The sequence below is a fragment of the Polyodon spathula genome, chromosome 12, assembly GCF_017654505.1.
Source record: "Polyodon spathula isolate WHYD16114869_AA chromosome 12, ASM1765450v1, whole genome shotgun sequence".
NCBI lineage: Eukaryota > Metazoa > Chordata > Actinopteri > Acipenseriformes > Polyodontidae > Polyodon > Polyodon spathula.
The window spans coordinates 38,212,992-38,232,942 of record NC_054545.1 but is presented as its reverse complement, the minus strand read 5'-3'; the positions used below and the strand labels follow the sequence as shown (position 1 = coordinate 38,232,942).

Here is a 19,951-nt window from a genome sequence, read left to right as displayed (position 1 = left end):
TGTGAAAAGTAATCATTTAACATATTTGCTATTTTTTTTTCTTCCTCTATGATTTTGCCATTTGTATCTCTTAAACATTTAATCTCCTCTTTGAATGTTCTCTTGCTGTTGTAATATTGGAAAAACATTTTGGAATTGGTTTTAGCTCCCTTAGCAATGTTCATTTCTATTTCTCTCTTGGCCTTTCTAACTTCCTTTTTGACTTGCATTTGCAGTTCTGTGTACTCTTTCTGTGTACTTTCTTTTTGGTCTTTTTTTAATGCTCTGTAAAGTGCCTTTTTTCGCTGAATATTTTTTTTAATTGATCTATTAAACCATTTTGGCAATTTAGTTTTACATTTAGATTTGTCTACTTTAGGGATGTAATTGTTTTGCGCCTCTAGTACTACGTTTTTGAAGAACAACCATCCTTCTTCTGTGGGTGTTTTCTCTATTTTACTCCAATCTACTTCTGTTAGTCTCTGTTTCATGCCTTCATAGTTTGCTTTTCTAAAATTGTAAACCTTAGCTTTAGTCTTTACTTTTGAGGATTTAAAAAACACTTCAAATGAGACCATGTTGTGGTCTGAGTTTGCCAGTGGTTCTCTGACCTCTGTTTTAGTTATTCTATCTTCGTTATTTGAAAAGACTAAATCAAGGCATGCCTCCCCTCTAGTGGGTGCCTTCACAAATTGTGTTAGGAAGCAGTCATTTGTCATTTCCACCATTTCTATTTCATCCTTCGCGCTACCCACCGGGTTTTCCCATTTTATTTGGGGGAAGTTGAAATCCCCCATTAGTATGGCTTCTCCTTTGCTACACACATTTCTAATGTCATTGTATAACAGATTATTGTGCTCACCGTCTGAATCTGGCGGTCTATAGCATGCTCCTATTATTATGCCTTTTGAATTTTTGTCTGTTATTCTGACCCATATTGATTCGGTTTTATTTTCTTTGTCCAGGTTTTCCAATGACAGCAGTGACTCTCACACTGGACAATGAGAAGCACCTATTCCATTGACAGCAGTGACTCTCACACTAGACAATGAGAAGCACCTATTCCAATGACAGCAGTGACTCTCACACTGGACAATGAGAAGCACCTATTCCAATGACAGCAGTGACTCTCACACTGGACAATGAGAAGCACCTATTCCAATGACAGCAGTGACTCTCACACTGGACAATGAGAAGCACCTATTCCAATGACAGCAGTGACTCTCACACTGGACAATGAGAAGCATCTATTCCAATGACAGCAGTGACTCTCACACTGGACAATGAGAAGCACCTATTCCAATGACAGCAGTGACTCTCACACTGGACAATGAGAAGCACCTATTCCATTGACAGCAGTGACTCTCACACTGGACAATGAGAAGCACCTATTCCAATGACAGCAGTGACTCTCACACTGGACAATGAGAAGTGAAGTGGAAAGGCAAAGAGCACAAGCTGGAATCGCATTGACTATGGGTGATAACCTGAGATTAAACACGGCTGACAGGCAATGATGCAACATTTCAACCTCACCTTGGAATTAAAACATCCGAAACTGAGAGAAAAAAGAATGACTCAAAGAGAAACACGCCACATGAAACATCCCAGTATTTTACTAAAACACTATACATTACATACTTCATTGGCACCGTTAATTATACACAATATAAACATGAAAGTCTGCAGCACCAGTTTATCATAAACAAAGAAATCTAAATCTGTGCGACACATAGTAAGAAGCACGACACAGTTACAAAAAGTACCTGCAGCTTCCCTTCCACACGAAAAAAAAAAAGAATAAACCTGAAGCTATGAACATGATTCGACCTTTCAGTAAAAACAAATCAAACGCTGGCCACGCCCCCTAGAAGGTTTGACACGCCCCCGGTTGAGAAGCGCTCATCTAAATGACATCAAATTCCAAAGCCGTCCATGACGCAGAGCATAATCAAAACAGACATTTTAGGAAATGTTAAAAAAAAAAAAAAAAACGTATCAGAAAAAGCCCCCTCCCCCTGTTTAATCAGACGCAGTGAAGCTGACGCTGGTTCAAGTTTAAAAGTTTAATTGGCATCGAGCTTCGCCATCTCCTGCACGTAGATCCCTATACTCTCGCTGTCGAACAGCACGAAGAAAACCGTCTTGATGGAAGAGGACATCGTGGAGACGAAGTAGCTGGAGATGGCTTTCAGGATAAGCTGAGCTGCAGTCTGCTTTGGGAATCCATTCCTACCAAACAAACAAGAACGTTTCAACCACTTTGAACCACTGCCTCAGTGCCGTTACCTCACTTACCAGTATCAGTACTGTATCAGTATTGTTGTTCCATTCAGACAGAAAGTGTGCTAAGATGACTTGGAATTTGTGAATCCAGCCCATTACTTTGTTGCGCTGAGCTGCAGTGCTTGATTTCACATACGGGGAGGAAGAGCCTTACCTGCCGCTGCCAATAGAAGGGAACGCGATTGACTTGAGCTTCTTCTCATCCGCCAGCGCCAGGCAGTTCTTCACTGTCTTCTCCAGCAGCTCTTCGCACTTGTCAGAGCCCCAACCCGGGCTGTTGCAGTGAATCACAAACTTAGCAGGGAGCCCGAAGCCTGGACTCAGAGCCGCTGCAAAACAAGCACAGCCATCAAAACAACAGCGAGAACCAGGAGAGAAGCAAACAATAGGCTCGATAACGATGGTCAATTGCAACAAACTGTAAGGAGCGTACTAAGTGGGGATGAGCCCGGGGTTAGTACAGAGGACGATACTAAACCAGTACACAATTTAATACCAGTTACAACAAACTTAGCAGCTCAAGGTAGTCCCCAGCTGCATATATTAAAAATGTTCTCAATTGCAACAAACCCAAAGTCAGTGCTATTGGCCTCTATAGCAGCGGTTTCCAACGGGGGTCCTTGGGACCCCCTGTGTCGACTGGGTTTCATTCCACCTCAGTTCTCAATTACTTAATTGAACCCTTAACTGAACTATTCATTAGCTCAAGAATACCTTTTTAATTGTTTTCAGCTTTTAAGCAGTTGGAGATTTCAAGTTAACTATACAACGTTATAAGTAACTTGAAATTGGCTGGAAGCAATCACTGAGAGTTTGAGCGCCCCCTTCAGTTCCTATTTGGTAGCGCACTAAAATAAAGAGCTGAACCCCAACTTTGTTCCCCATCTTTTTTCGTTGCAATTGATACAAAGTTAGTACACAGCTGGGGATGATCCCGAGATAGTACAGTATTAGCGAGTCCGCAGCTTACTATGCAGCTCTGTACTACATCTGCACATTCGCTGCAACTGACCCACTGCAATGAAAAACCAGCCGAGCCATCAAAACAACGAGAACCAGAGAGACGCAAACCCTAACCTGGATTCCAGATTCATTTCCATTTGCATTTCCCAATTGTAAGCAGCGGAACAGCACGTTGAAATGTTTTGTTTTTTTTTAAAGAAGGGAATGGAGACTCACCTCCTGCCACGTCCAGCGGGCCATTCTTCTTGCGCAGCTCGCTGACCGCCTCCCCAAACTCCTTGCCCCCTTTCTTCTCCAGAGCGTTCCCTGATCAACAACACCCCCGAATTATTAGTGCCACAAGAGACATGACATGCTAGCAGCTTCTGTGTTAGGATTCTGGGTCACACTTTGCATGAAGTGTCTCAGATTACTGTACATTTCATGGCGGTTACTTAGTAAATACATGAGCATTACACATCACTACAATGTTATTCTGCACAGTTACAACGTACTTAATGTGGAAATCTCTTTACACAATACATGCAAATACACAATTGTATTACAAAAGGGTTAGAGTTAGGGTTGTACTGTGCATAAAGATTTACACATTAAGTACATTATATATGCATTCTGTGTAAGTACACATGTATTTGATAAGTAACTACAATGTAAATACACAGCAATTAGAGACACTACTTCATGCAAAACGTTACCGGATTCAGCAAGTAAGGGAAACACAAGTCAGCCAGTTAGTCTTAGAAGTTGTGGAGTCTCTCTGGGCACCATCACACACTTACTGCTATTCCTACCCGTTAGCTTTCTTTGAACTCTAACTTTTCAATACAGAATCCAAATATCCAGACTGAGGCCTGGGGAGTTTCCAGCCCATCCAGCCTCATGTACCTGTTTTAACTGACAGGGAAACTGAGGGAATGATCAGCTTGTGCAGCAATTTGGACTGTTTCCAAACAACTCAGGTAATTGAGTGAACTTAACATTACCCCTGAATAGGATCTTCCACAGCTGTTTTTAAGTGATGCCTTGGGTTACTTACAGGGAGCTGACACAGCGCTCTCTAAATCTCTCCATTTCCATTTGCACGGTAGGTATGCCGAGAGCCCAGAGAGAAGGAAAGGAAGGGTTTCTGCAGTGCAGAGACCGCCTATTTACACACCGCCCACAAACTGCTTCAGCACAGAAATCCAAGCACAAATAAGAACAAAGCAGGCAGAGTGGTGCGATTGTCAGCATCGCTGTTTAAACCCAGGTCAGGTAAAGGGCAAAGTGTGTCATGCAGTCTCATCTTCCAGCAGTCTCAGTGGGAGAGCCAGAAGAACAAGACACATAATCCTAGTGCTGGTCATGTGATTACATCTCCATATATAATCCTAGCGCTGGTCATGTGATTGCATCTCTACATAATCCTAGTGCTGGTCATGTGATTGCATCTCCATATATAATCCTAACGCTGGTCATGTGATTGCATCTCCATATATAATCCTAGCGCTGGTCATGTGATTGCATCTCTCTATATAACCCTAGCGCTGGTCATGTGACTGTATCTCTATACAACTCTAGCGCTGGTCATGTGATTGCATCTCTATATACCCTAGCACTGGTCATGTGACTGCATCTCTAACTGTACTTGCATTCTGCTGGTAACCGTGGGCTCTGTCTTAATCCCACTGACCTTGCTCTGAACCCCACAGCAGGTGCTGCTACAGTACAACACCATTGCCTTCATTGTCTTCATTAGTTTTCACCTGCTTCAGTGTGCTACTGATGTGCCAGGCATGTCATGTATTTAATTAACTACACGAGGCCAAGCCTTTCTCTATCTGCTAACGTTCCCTGCAGTGCTCTCCTCACTAGGGTGCATGTATGTATGTAAGTATGTATGTATGTATATATATATATATAATATATATATATATATATATATATATATATATATATATACTATATATGATACGGACAACATACCACACACCAACACATATAATTATAAATTTCATTCTGTTTGATATTTTATTTTTAAACACTGAAACTCAGAATCAATTATTGTAAGGTGACATTGGTTTTATGTTGGGAAGTATTTTTAAGAAAAATAAAAAACTGAAATATCTTGCTTGCATAAGTATTCAACCCCTTTGCTGTGGAAGCTCCCAGTTTGCACCGATGAAAGAAATTGCCCTAACGAGGACACAATTACCTTACCATTGGCCTCCACCTGTGAACCTGTGATTAAAGTTGCTGTCACATTTTCTGGATAAAAACCCCACTGTTGAAGGATCATTGGTAAGGCTGTGAATCGGAAGGAAAATGAAGACCAAAGAGCATTCTACAGAAGTTAGAGATAAAGTAATACAAAAGCATAGATTAGGGAAAGGGTACAAAATAATATCTAAGTGTTTGGATATCCCAGAGAGCACAGTTGGATCAATAATCAGGAAGTGGAAGCTGCATCACACCACCCAGGCACTGCCAAGAAAAGGCCGTCCCTCAAAACTCAACGCTCAAACAAGAAGGACTTGTGAGAGAAGCCACAGAGAGGCCAACAATCACTTTGAAGGAGCTACAGAGTTCAGTGGATGGGAGTGGAGTAATGGTGCACCAGTCAACCATATCAAGAGCTCTGCATTACACTGGCCTGTATGGGAGGGTGGCAAGAAAGAATCAGTTACTCAAAAAGTACCATCTGAGTTTGCCAGAAAGCATGAGAGTGACCCAGCTGCGATGTGGGAAAAGGTTTTGTGGTCAGATGAGCCCAGGATAGAGCTTTTTGGCCAAAACTCAAAGCGCTATGTGTGGCGCAAACCTAACACTGCTCATGCCTCAGGACACACCATCCCTACAGTGAAGTATGGTGGTGGCAGCATCATGCTGTGGGGATGCTTCTCATCAGCAGGGACTGGGCATCTTGTTACAACTGAAGGAAGAATGGATGGAGCAAAATACAGGAAAATACTGCAAGAGAATCTGCTTCAGTCTGCTAAAAAACTGAAGCTTGGGAAGAAATTCACCTTTCAGCAGGACAATGATCCCAAGCACAAGGCCAAAGCAACACTTGAGTGGCTCAAGAACAAAAAGGTGAATATCCTACAGTGGCCCAGTCAAAGTCCTGATCTCAATCATATCGAGAATCTGTGGCACTATTTGAAAATTGCGGTCCACAAGCGTCGTCCAACCAACCTGAACAACCTGGAGCAAATCTGCCAAGAAGAATGTGCCAAAATAACTTCGACACTGTGTGCAAAGCTGGTACATACTTACCCCAACAGACTTAAAGCTGTTATTGCAGCGAAAGGTGGCTCTACCAAATATTAATGTGTGGGGGTTGAATACTTATGCAAGCAAGATATTTCAGTTTTTTATTTTTCTTAAAAATATTTCCCAACATAAAACCAATGTCACCTTACAATAATTGATTTTGAGTTTAAGTGTTTTAAAATAAAATATCGAACAGAACGAAATTTCAGTGTACCATTTGTAATTCAGTAATATGAGAGAATTGGTCCAATAATGAATACAGGGCTGAGTGTTGCTGTTGCTTTACAGAAACACAGCGGCTGGCAGCGAATCTCTGGTTTCATGATGCTTTACTATGCAGATCTGCTGAAACACAGGGGTGGAAGTGGGCTGGTGAGGTGTGAAGTCTGAACAGCACCATGCAAGAAGGGAAGGGAGCGCAGCAGTGAATGAATGAGAAGGACAGCTGGAAGCAGGAGGGCGATGCACACAGGACACAGCGAGCTGCAGTGAGAAAGGCTCATTACCTACTTCCCCTCCTGTGTAGAGATCAGTATTGGTCGGGTGGATTACAGCGTCGCTGTCAATGGTGGCAATGTCAGCCTGCACAACTTGCAACTACAACAGTAGGCAAATAACATGGAGTCAGAACCACTGGGGGACATGATGGGAACTGATGAGAACATTTAGGAAAGAATTCCTCCCATGCCAGGCTCGTGGGAAAAACAAAGACAGAGAGAGAGAGAGAGAGAGAGAGAGAGAGAGAGAGAGAGAGAGAGAGAGAGAGAGAGAGAGAGAGAGAGAGAGAGAGCAAGCTGAAAATCAATTGAAGTGTGATGGAAGATGAGATCCTTGAGGAGACTGGAGGGACGCATGGAATACAACGCAGTCACAGCAAGCAGAACCTAATCACAACTTAATTTTGTTACACCCTCTCTGCAGAGATTCGGCACAATCCTTGAAAGACAACGCCAAACTAAATATGTGCTTTTTCTTGTGTAACAGGCAGTGCTGTAGGATTCACATCTAATGCAGCAATACGTTGGTTCATTTGATTTTTGCAGTAGTTATACAGGCCACTAATTTATTTAGTTTAGTTTTGTACTTGTCAAGGATTTCCTGTATCTTTACAGAATATGAAACAATTAACAGTGGACTTCAGAGCTGTCATAGAACGAACTGAAACGACTGGTTAACAAACGCAATATAGACCTTGAACAAATACAATCCTTTTCTTGTGAATATGCATGATATATATATATATATATGCTCTTGGAAAGATGCGCTCTGTGCATCACTTCAATTGTATTCCTTGCAGCTCTGCAAGCCAGAGTGTGGGTGAGAATAGATACCATCCCTTTACCTAGATCATCTTTAAGGTCAATGTCAGCATTGGTAGGATTGATAACAGCCTCCACATCAAACCCAGCCAAGTTAGTGATTTCACTGTGAATGAGGTTCAGCTGGAAAGAAAGAAAAGACATGCAGCAGGAAAGCAGGCCAGCTCAAGGAGTCTGGGATTGTGTGTGCACCTGGCAAGAGTCCCAGCTAAGGAAAGCAAGGGAAGCTCAAGTTAAACAAGCCCCACTGCTAATGCAGTCCTACTGGTGAATGAATGGGAGGATGGCTTTTACATATCAACTCCTGTATTTTTTCATATTTATTCTGATCCACACACATAACATCCTCCCACAAGCTTGTGGTGACACAGCGGTCCTTATGATGGTGTTTGAACAGTACCAAATAACAAAACAGACACACTGTAATAAAGGTAGCAGGACAGCTTTGGCAGCACTGTCAGTAAATACTACTGCACATGCTCCTGCTATTCGGTACAGATCTAATCCTAAAGGTTTATGATCCGACTGATCTTATCCATAGCTTAATCTTGACTGTGTCTTCTCATGACTCAGCATACAAATCCAATACATTTTTAAATGACGCTCATTCTGTTCTACATTATCATTGCATTCCTGCTTAAAATAATAATGAAAGCCCCAGTACTCTGGCACACTTCATATTCAGTAATGTGTACAGCACAGAAGTTGTCAAGTGGTTAAGAGTACAATAATTACAGGCGATGACGCAATTCAACGTGCAGCATCATTAGGGAGAACTCCTGCCCAATGGGCTTGCATTTCTGTTTCATATTCCAGGATTGGGAAAGACAAGGCTGGTTTTGTTTTTTTGACCTTCTGTCCTCCGATCGGTGCCCAGTTGCTTAGCAACAGCTTGGGGAGCAAGGCTTAGGACTTTATTTGTTATTTACTTTGTGTTTCCAAAAAAAGAAGCCTGACTCCCCGCTGAAGTAGAGAGCTCTTCAAAAACAGCTTCTGATTCTGTATACTTCATTTAATGGCAACAAGCTACAGCTATGAGTGTTTTGAAAGAGGTGTCTGTGTGTGTGGAAGGAAGGGAGGGAGAGGAGAGGGGAGGGGAGAGGAGCAGAGTGGAGAGGACAGGAGCAGAAAGGAGTGGAGAGGAGAGAAGCAAAGAGGAGAGGAGAGAAGAGGAGTGGAGCAGAGAGGAGAGGAGCAGAGAGGAGCAGAAAGGAGCACAAAGGAGCAGAGAGGAGAGGAGCGGAGAGGAGAGGAGAGGAGCAGAGCGAAAAAGCGGAGAGGAGCAGAGCGGAGAGGAGCAGAGCAGAGAGGAGAGGAGCATAGAGGAGCACATAGGAGCGGAGAGAAGCAGACAGGAGTGGAAAGGACTGGAGAGGAGAGGAGAGGAGATGAGCAGAGCGGAGAGGAGCAGAGTGGAGTGGAGCAGAAAGGAGCGGAGAGGAGCAGAAAGAAGCGGAGCGGAGAGGTGAAGAGCAGTTGAGAGGAGAAGAGCAGACCAGAGAGGAGAGGAGTGTCACTTGTATCTGCAGAGCAGCAATCACACTACATGCTGTCCTTATTGTTATACTGGCATTGTAAGCACATTGCAAGCTTATTTGAATCCCTATTTAGTCATACATACATAGATACCATGCATGCTCCCATATCTATCTTATAAGTTTCCCATGGGATACTGACACATTGGCCTTGCCTTCCCCATGCTCAGAATGTGCATTTAAAGTGCTTTTCTGTGGCTAACCATGTTTGTCACTATGCATGGTTCCTAATGATTTCCAATTGGTGTCTGTGCTTCCATTATACTTTCACTTGCTGCACTTTACATTGCTTTTACCACTCTTTTCCACAGTAAACTTGTATAGGGGCTCTTGGAAATGAAGCACAGCGCAGTATGCTCTGCAGGATGCACTCAGCAGTACCTTTTGCCCCAGGAAGAGGCTCTTGGTGGAGAGGACAGTGAACCCGTCCGCTGGGGGCCCCTCAGTGGTGCTGTCGGCGTTAGCTGCTTTGCTGACCTCTCCCTGCTTCTTCTAAAGGGAAGCAAACAGAGAGCAACTGAATCACACTGTGACAATACACACTCAATTGGCATGTCCTCTGGATTCAAACACACACTCAATTAGCATGTCCTCCGGATTTAAACACACACTCAATCAGCACGTCCTCTGGAATCCTTTCAAATACACACTCAATTAGCATGTCCTCTGGATTCAAACAAACACTCAATTGGCATGTCCTCCGGATTCAAACACACACTCAATTAGCATGTCCTCCGGATTTAAACACACACTCAATCAGCATGTCCTCTGGAATCCTTTCAAATACACTCTCAATTAGCATGTCCTCTGGAATCCTTTCGAATACACACTCAATTAGCATGTCCTCTGGAATCCTTTCGAATACACACTCAATTAGCATGTCCTCTGGAATCCTTTCGAATACACTCTCAATTAGCATGTCCTCTGGAATCCTTTCGAATACACTCCCAATTAGCATGTCCTCTGGATTCCTTTCAAATTTTTTTTTGCATGCACAATTTCACCATGCTCTGATATTACAGAAGTTCATTATAAATATTGAGGTTGTTTGATTATTCAGATCGTTTGCATGCACTGAGAAAATTACCACCTATTATTTAAAGATCAAGAAGCATAAAAAAAGTAACTCCAGTGAAGCTCCCTTATCGCCCCCTCTGAGCAGCTACTGCTTTCTAACCATGTCAAGAGGTTTGCAGGACTGCAGGGCAGCACTGGACACGGGCTCCTGCTTGGGACCTTCCAGTCAGCTTTCATGTTACTCTGTCATGTTCAATAGCTGAGGGAGTCAAAGAGAAAAAGGAACAGCTCTGCTGTCTCTACATGTTTCTCAGGGTATTACATGATGCTCACCTTCTTTCCTCCAGCTCCCTTCTTGCTCCCTGCTCTCTTCGGCCCAGTTTTCTTGGCGGGGGGGAGCTTGGATTTCTTGGCGGGAGGCGGGGTGATGATGGCCTCCAACTTGCCCTTTGAACCCCGCTTCTTGGCGAGCAGCTCGGGGTGAATGTTGGGTAAAACTCCTCCGGCGGCAATTGTAACTCCTTTTAGCAGCTGGGAATGAGAACGAGGCTTGAAGGGTTAGGGCTTCCTTTTACTACCATCAATCGATCAATCAATCAAACCCCCCATCCATCAGTATTTATTTTATATAGCGCCTTTTACAGTGGAACACCATCGCAAAGTGCTTTACAAGCTAGTGAGGAACAATGCATAATACATTAAATAAAAGGCTACAATGACGGAAACAAAATGACAACTCAAGGAAGATAAGAAGCGCTAGAGCTAAGCTGTGGGAATGCAGTCTGATGTACTGAAATCTGAAAACGAGCTTTTCTTAAAGCAGGTTCATGAGAAAAAAAATACCATGCAGCATTAAGAGACCAGAATCTCAAGACTACTGTATTCACTCTAAACCAGCTCCAGAATGACTCCATCATCATTATCACAATGCATTCTGGAAGGAAAAAACCAATCAATTTAAGACCACTTGCAGGTGCCTACATGAAACATCTGAGTTGTTTATTTCAGGTTCACATCTAGTCCCAAATGTAACACAAAGCCTTGGCAGTAACTGTACTGTACTGTGGAGCCGCCTGGGAGCAGCAGTGAGAGCCCTGTACCTGGTTCAGCTCTTCATCATTGGCGATCGCCAGCAGGATGTGTCTGGGAGTGACCCGGCCTTTCTTGTTATCCCGAGCAGCGTTTCCCGCCAGCTCTAAGATTTCAGCTGAAACAAAGCATATGGCAGTTTGAATTAGAGCGCGTCTTGGGTGGCATTGTATTAGTGATCGGTTAAGTGAACTGAGAGGGGTTTTGTAGGTCTGGCTGCAGCTGGGCATTGATTCCTTTGAGGCCATACACCCAAGAGCACCAGACTGTGATGTAAAGCTTACCTGGCTGGTTTCCACGGCAACCACACAAACCCAAGCCCCACAGGCCTTGCGCTGGAGAGGAGATGTGTGGAACACCAACGCCCTGCAGGAGGCGCTAAAGGGATCCTCACAGCTCCAGCTCCACTTTTACAAACATCTCCTACCTGTTTTCTGCCCTATTGGGGATATTTTCCATTGCTGTTGCTGCTTAGGCTTACTGACTACTTCAGCAAACTCTGCCCTAGCCCCAGGGTCCCTGCAGCCCTTCTTACCTGTGAGATACTCCAGCACGGCTGCCATGTACACAGGCGCCCCCACCCCGATCCTGTACTTGGGGTGCCCCTTCTTGATGTAGCGCAGCATGCGCCCCACGGGGAAGATCACACCGGCCTTCGTGGAGCGAGATGTCTTGGTGGTCTTCTTCTTTCCTCCTCGGCTGGACATGGTGCCAGTATTCGGTGTGGTGCTGCCACAGCAGGAGGGAAAGGCATTCAGTGCTCTCAGTTGTGATACAGTTCATCAGTCTCTCAATCCTGACTGTCAGCACTGTGCTGGTCATAGGTATGACTTGCTGTTCAGGACCCCAGCCTTCGCAATGTGATCCCTACGAGAAACCCCCCTCCGAAGCTAGAGTGCTGTTTTACACAGGTAATGCAAATCGGGAGTAACACAATGGCGAGGTCATTATGTGTCAGTATGTGAAACGTTAACAATACAGCCAGTACTAAACTATTTACCAAACATACTGTTTTTTCCAAATCCAATTGCACAGAAGTTTCACCCATTCCAGGTTTTACTACAAGCTTGAACAGCCACAGCGTATAAGTAATAAACTCAGGTGTTAAACCAATTGTAAAACTAGGAATGGATCGGACTGCTATGCAACGGGAGTCTTCTGTCCATCTGTGATAAGGCAAAAAGCAAGCTACAGTCCGCAGCTTTAAATAAATGTTACTTCCTCTGGGGCTTCCTCATGTCAGCAATGCATCTGTTGCTAGGTAACAGCAGAACAACTCAAAGGTGCAGCTTTTGTTCATTCGTTTCATGCATTCAGAAAAAGTTCAAATTAAAGATTATTGTGGTTGGCTGATCCTGAACAATTGACGGTTGCTATTAGAAACCTAAAAATACAAGACAAGGGGTAAAAGAGACTCTGCTTAGGACTGGTGTGCTTCCATGCAGACATATCTATACGCTGCAGCCGTCGTGGGCATTTCTGTGTTGTTTTCCATTCTGTACTGTTATTATATATATATATATATATATATATATATATATATATATATATATATATACACACACAAAATCACTTAACCCTGCGACCTAGGGTAACTAACAAAAAAAAAAAAAAAAACATTTCCATCAGAAACAAGGGCAAAACAAGTTCGTTGTACTATACAACCTGCAACTGTGTCAACTTGTGAATTGAATACCACTAATAAAAAACACTCGATAAAGCTCCATTATTGATAGCACGCTCAAGTACGGGCTTCTGAACAATATCTCTTTTTCTGCACAGCCTACTTTTCCAGGCAACCCGCTACAGTGCAGGCACGTCACACACACGCAGTCTACAGCAGCGCTGCGGCTCTCTGGGCTTTCTCAACAGATATACTGTATGTATATACAGCTACTCATTCAGTATTTTTGTCCACAATTGTACAGCAACAACCCGAGGGTCATTATATTATTAATGGTCATGCAGTAACATACCGCTAAACTATGGGACACGCAAATATAGTGCGTTACTATCGTGATCGTTTCTTTCCCATTGCCATCTCCAGTGATGTGATATTTATTGAGAAAGTGCAGTATAGATTTACCGAATCCTCTCTGCGAGCTCTGTTTATCAAACTCTATGCAACGCGATTGCTGTTCGCATGACTCATCTCCAATCAATGCGGTGCAAAAACAGCTGCGCTTTCTGGGTTTGGCAAGACCAGCAGTATCGCTCCGCTGAAAACAGTAAGCACAGTAACCGTGCACGCCACAATCTTCATTTGACAATAAGGAATGCAAGTTATTGTGCGACTACGGTAGGCAATGCGAAATAAACACAGAAATAAAGCAAATACAAGGGTTGCAAACCTAACTACAATACCGGTAGCCTGCCAGCATATAACACTGAAATATCATCACCAGGCCTGCGTTTGTTTATAAACACAGACAGGATTAAGTGTATAGGACACCCGACTGGGAACAGAGCGTGTCGCTTTTACAAAACGGGATCTCGCACACTACGCGGGGGTTAATCAAGCTTAAATAATTGCAGTGGCAGTACTTACAGGATAAAGCACTAGTTCAATATGTCTACTGCTGCTTCTCTCCCCGCTACAAATACACTACAGTCACAAGCACTGACTCAGGTCAGCGTCTCCCAGCCACACTCCCACAATCCACAGCGAGCGGAGTCAGAACGCTCCAGTAAGAGAAGGAGTTCTGTGCAGTGACAGCAGACACGGGCGATTTTCGACTTGATTGTGGCTCCGATTGTATTTGAATGTATTGGTTTTTAGGGTAGTGCAGCATTCCCTGTGGAGTCTCAGGACTTCATGCAGGGTATGCGTTAAGCGATGGCATTTCAAATTGCATATCTTTTCAAACAATATAGGAATGGTTGATATCAAAAGACGACATTCGTTTAATTTCTGTCCTTCTGTTGTTTTACATGAAAACATTGAAAAAATGAAACACAATAGTGGGTAAAATGATCAAGTTCATTGTGACAGCCTATCAGTGTTAAACATGAACACATTAATATCCTTGTGACAGCCTATCAGTGTTAAACATGAACACATTCCTATCCTGTTGACAGTGCTTATCAGTCTGACATATCCAAGATCTTCCCTCAGTTTTCACAAAGTGCACAGGGTCACTCCTTTCTCCACAGTTTCCACAAAGTGCAAAGGGTCACTCCTCTCTCCTCAGTTTTCACAAACTTTCTTAGAGTAGACATAATCAAAAAAGACACTGGCTTCCACTGGACTAAATGCTATATTGTCATCATCCGTGCATTAAAAACACCTTGACCTCACTGACCTTGCAAGAGGCTTTTCGATACCACCAGGGGACAACCACGGCCCATCAAATCCCAAAGTTATAAAGAAATGCTGAAAGCCAACAGAAACATGTTTCAAGTACAGTGCCTATAGAAAGTCTACACCCCCTTGAACTTTTTTTTCACATTTTGTTGTGTCAGTGCTTCAGAGTTTCATGCATTTAAATGAGGATTTTTTTCCACTTATCTACACACACGATACGTTTTTATTGTGAAAAAAAATTATATATTAAAAATACAAAACTGAAAGATCATAATTGGATAAGTTCCACCCCCCTCTCCGAGTTAATACTTGGTGGAAGCACCTTTGGCAGCAATTATAGCTGTGAGTCTGTTGGGATAAGTCTCTACCAACTTTGCACACCTAGATTTGACAATATTTGACCCTTCTTCTTTACAAAACTGTTCAAGCTCTGTGAAGTTCCTTGGGGAGCGTTGATGGACAGCAATCTTCAACTCATGTTACAAATGTTCGATTGGATTTAGGTCAGGGTTCTGACTGGGCCACTCAAGGACATTTACCTTTTTGTTCCTTAGCCACTCCAGTGTAGCTTTGGCTGTGTGCTTTGGGTTGTTGTTATGCTGAAAGGTGAATCTCCATCCCAATTTCAGCTTTCTTGCAGAGGGCAGCAGGTTTTCCTCAAGGACTTCTCTGTACTTTGCTCCATTCATTTTCCCTTCTATCCTGACAAGTGCCCCAGTCCCTGCCAATGAGAAACATCCCCATAACATGATGCTGCCACCACTATGCTTCACAGTAGGGATGGCGTTCTTTGAGTGATGCGCTGTGTTTGGTTTGCGCCAAACACAGTGCTTTGCAGTTAGGCCAAAAAGTTCAAAGTCTTAGGGCTATACCTTTTATACTGAACAAAAATATAAACACAACAAGCAACAATTTCAAAGATTTTACTGGGTTACAATTCATATAAGGAAATCAGTCAATTGAAATAAATACATTAGGCCCTAATCTATGGATTTCACATGACTGGGAATACAGATATGCACCTGTTGGTCACAGATACCTTAAAAAAAAGGTAGGGGCGTGGATCAGAAAACCAGTCAGTATCTGGTAGGACCACCATTTGCCTCATGCAGCGCGACACATCTCCTTCGCATAGAGCTGATCAGGCTGTTGATTGTGGCCTGTGGAATGTTATCCCACTCCTCTTCAATGGCTGTGCAGAGTTGCTGGATATTAGCGGGAACTGGAACACGTTGTCGTACACGTCGATCCAGAGCATCCCAAACATGCTCAATAGGTGACATGTCTGGTGAGTATGCAGGCCATGGAAGAACTGGGACATTTTCAGCTTCCAGGAATTGTGTATAGATCCTTGCGACATGGGGCCATGCATTATCATGCTGAAACATGAGGCGATGGCGGTGGATGAATTGCACGACAATGGGCCTCAGGATCTTGTCACGGTATTTCTGTGCATTCAAGTTGCCATCGATAAAATGCAATTGTGTTCATTGTCCGTAGCTTATGTCTGCCCATACCATAACCCCACCGCCACCATGGGGCACTGTGTTCACAATGTTGACCGCTCGCCCACACGATGCCATACACGCTGTCTGCCACCTGCCTGGTACAGTTGAAACCGGGCTTCATCCGTGAAAAGCACACTTCTCCAGCTTCTTGATATGCCACACCTGTCAGGTGGATGGATTATCTTGGCAAAGGAGAAATGCTCACTAACAGGGATGTAAACAAATTTGTGCACAAAATTTGAGAGAAATAAGCTTTTGTGCGTATGGAAAATTTCTGGGATCTTGTATTTCAGCTCACGAAACATGGGACCAACACTTTACATGTTGCTTTTATATTTTTGTTCAGTTTAGAAGGGCATGCTCGTAGCCAACGTAGAGTGACCAATCACAGGCACTTCAAATGATGTCCCATTGCATTTCTCACTGTAGATTAAAAAAATCAAGTCATTCACAATGATGGTGTACATGGCTTTACAAGCGATGCATTCCATTTACTGGAGAGATAGAACAAAGTACAGGTCTCTCATTATACCCTCTAAAGCTATTGATGCAGTTTCCCCTCACTTTTCCCATTGTTAAACTGGATTTAGCACAGTTTACCGCATTTATTAATATGCTGTACCTCACCGCGCTATTCTTTACAAATGCCAGCCTGTGCTTTACCATTCTTTCACTGCGCTTTATTACACTTTGCTATGCTTTGTTACACTTTATAAAAATGGATAAATTAAGTGCTGTGATTGGCTGAACAAGATCACCTGACAGTGCGGTAATAATTGTCTTACCACACAGCTATAAGAACATAAAAAATTAAGAAACCTTACAAACAAGAGGAGGCCATTTTGCCCAGTTGGTTCCAGACCCTTACAATTCTCTATGTAAAAAAGTGCCTCCTATTTTCTGTTCTGAATGTCCCTTTGCCTAATCTATATTTGTAACCCCTGGTCGTTGTTTCATTTTTTTTCAATATCTTTTAGAATTTTGTATGATAGAATCAGGTTGCCGCGTAGTCTTCTTTGTTCAAGACTAAATAGTTTCAAATGTTTTAGCCTGTCTGCGTATGACATGCCTTTTAAACCCAGAATAATACTGGTCGCTCTTCTTTGCACTCTTTCTAGAGCAGCAATATCCTTTTTGAAGTGAGGTGATCAGAACTGAACACAATATTCAAGATGAGGTCTTACTAATGCATTGTACAGTTTTAACATTACTTCCCTTGATTAAAATTCAACACTTTTCACAATATATCCGAGCATCTTGGGCCTTTTTTATAGCTTCCCAGCATTGTCTAGATGAAGACATTTCTGAGTCAACATAAACTCCTAGGTCTTTTCATAGATACCTTCTTTAATTTCAGTATCTCCCATATGATATTTATAACGCACATTTTTATTGCCTGCGTGCAGTACCTTACACTTTTCTCTATTAAATGTCATTTGCCATGTGTCTGCCCAGTTCTGAGTCTTGCATTTTGAATGACCTATGACATCATAGACCAACTTACTTACCTGATCTATTAATATTACTATGCCTTAATAGTACCAATTATCTACAGTGTTTCTGCAGGTAAAAATGTCAACATACAACTGAAACAGCATTTAAATCATTACACAATCAGTTTTTTCATATCTGTCACTAAGAATTACAGAAAAATTGGCAAATACTGTGGTATTTATTTAATCAGAGAACAGAACAAAGAAAATGCCAAGGCAAGCAGTAGCAGTAACACTGTTCAAAAAGCCATCTGAGAAATCACCACACGAGTCTCAGTCAGCAAGTAATATACTGTATGTGCAGCAGTGGCACCTGCTTATCAAACTAAATAGCTCCTAACAAAACTGACTAGCGGGTAAGCAATATTTAAACTCAATAGATACATCCCACCAGTTCATATCAACAACTCACTAGAAACATGTACTCTCTCCCTCTCTCTCTCCCTCTCTCTCTGACTGCTTGTGACAGAAATATGAGTTCTGGTTGTAAATCTTCCTCCTGACCTGTGAGGGCGCTAAGTAGCGAAAGGGGAAGTCTTTGGACGAACTGGCCTGACAGTTCATTTCCAGGGTCGGGAAGTCGGTCAGCCTGGAAGGTGGCGAGACTCTGTTACAAGAACGTACTGACCCGAAAGGTAAACGATGTAGCAGCTGCAGGGACTAGAGAAAGCTGCAATCATTTACCAAGGATTCATGCATGATAGCATAAAGGGGACAGATAATCGTAAGTCTTTTCCTTTGCTTGGACCCTGAAAGATGCAGAGAAAGCGTACTAAAAATATTCCTGAGTGTTTTGAATCGCAAAAGGACACTCAGTACTGTATCTCCAGCCAAGCCCCACCCCTTGTTCGCTATATTTTTCACATACTTCTTTATAGACATGATTACTGATAAATCCTCTCCTAATCACTCCTTTTATCATCAAACTCCTCAATAATGCGATCCAAGTCATTATTTTATTACTATAACATCCCGACCATTGAAAGGTTTTCTTGGCTAGAGACCTGTGCTTGACGTCTTTTTGATGATGCCGGACAGGGCCCTACATAGGACCGCAAAGGGTTAAAATTGTTATCACCCACCACGAGCAGTACAGCACGCACCCGTACCGGTGACCGTGTATTGTGTTATTGTGGGGTGGCTAACGTGCGTTATTATTTTGGTTTGCAAAACCATTTACATTATTTACCTCTGTGCTTTACACATTGGTGTGTATTGCAGGGGGCTTTATTGTTTGGTGGCCAGACCAGGAATACAAAATAAAGCAACCTTTCCTAAACTGGCAGACGCAGTGGGGGAAGCTGCACAGCCTATTCGAAGGCCTCGAGGTGGCGCTGTTTTTCCTGGGTGAGAAAGCGAGATGCTCTCCTCAATATTCCTGCTCTGCAGTCAGCTCTTTGCGGCCGGGCTGTTTTCCCCCCGTGCTCCCCTCAGCAGCTTATGCAGTGACTGCTGAGGAATGCTAGCATCACAACCTGGTCCTATCTCTTATGGTGGAGGCGGAAGTTAAAGGCAGTCTCCCTCCTGCTGCTCTCCTCTTAGTGGTGGAGGCAGAGGCAGAGGCAGCTCCTGCTGCTCTCGTCCTGGTGGAGGAGGCAGAGGCAGCTCCTGCTGCTCTCGTCCTGGTGGGGGAGGCGGTGGAGGCAGAGGCAGCTTCTGCTGCTTTCCTCCCGGTGGGGGAGGCGGTGGAGGCAGAGGTGGAGGTGGGAACAGCTCCCTCTTAGGCTTTGGGTGCAAGCCCACCCCCACTTCTTGGGCGCTGGAAGCTTGTGCTCCCCCTGCCTGGTTGCTGGCAAGCTAGCATAGGGGCATCCTGACCAGTCGTGTCCCCCTTCCTCACACCAGCTTGGTGGCACCTCTGTGCAGTTCCTCCAGCGGTGATCCTCCTTTCCGCACCAGGGAAACAGATCTGAAATGTGAACGAGCAGCGATCCCCCTCCGCAGTGTGGTCAGGTCAATCCCTTTGCATCATCCGTGCATGAGAGATCTGAAATGACTGGATCATCAGGAGGGGTCGAGTTGCACAGGAGCCCAGCTACAGCTTGCTTTCAGCTGCCTTAGAAACTCCCAACTGCAGCATGGCTCAGGACAAGAGCCCCTTACACATACATGTCCTGATATGACACAGGCAAAGAGCAGTGCAGTCTGAAATGGGACAGGCTTGCTATCTGCCAGAAGCACAATATCAAACTGCAAATAACCACAA

At 43.6% G+C, this 19,951-nt stretch overlaps 1 protein-coding gene across 2 annotated transcripts; it reads right to left on the bottom strand.

Moving 5' to 3' along the window:
• Positions 1–1,577: 1,577 nt before the first annotated feature.
• On the bottom strand, positions 1,578–14,090 carry LOC121324990 (core histone macro-H2A.1-like). 2 transcript variants are annotated; one of them, XM_041267254.1, is made up of 9 exons: positions 13,989–14,090; positions 11,976–12,169; positions 11,452–11,558; positions 10,685–10,882; positions 9,716–9,826; positions 7,823–7,922; positions 3,445–3,534; positions 2,420–2,594; positions 1,578–2,211 (listed from the first exon to the last, which is right to left on the bottom strand). In XM_041267254.1, the coding sequence occupies exons 2-9, from the start codon at positions 12,145–12,147 to the stop codon at positions 2,046–2,048; spliced, it is 1,119 nt and encodes a 372-aa protein (XP_041123188.1). In that variant the 5' UTR covers positions 12,148–12,169; positions 13,989–14,090; the 3' UTR covers positions 1,578–2,045. The 2 variants fall into 2 exon arrangements, with proteins under 2 accessions (XP_041123188.1, XP_041123189.1); XM_041267255.1 differs by lacking the exon at positions 7,823–7,922 and adding an exon at positions 6,987–7,077.
• Positions 14,091–19,951: the final 5,861 nt, after the last annotated feature.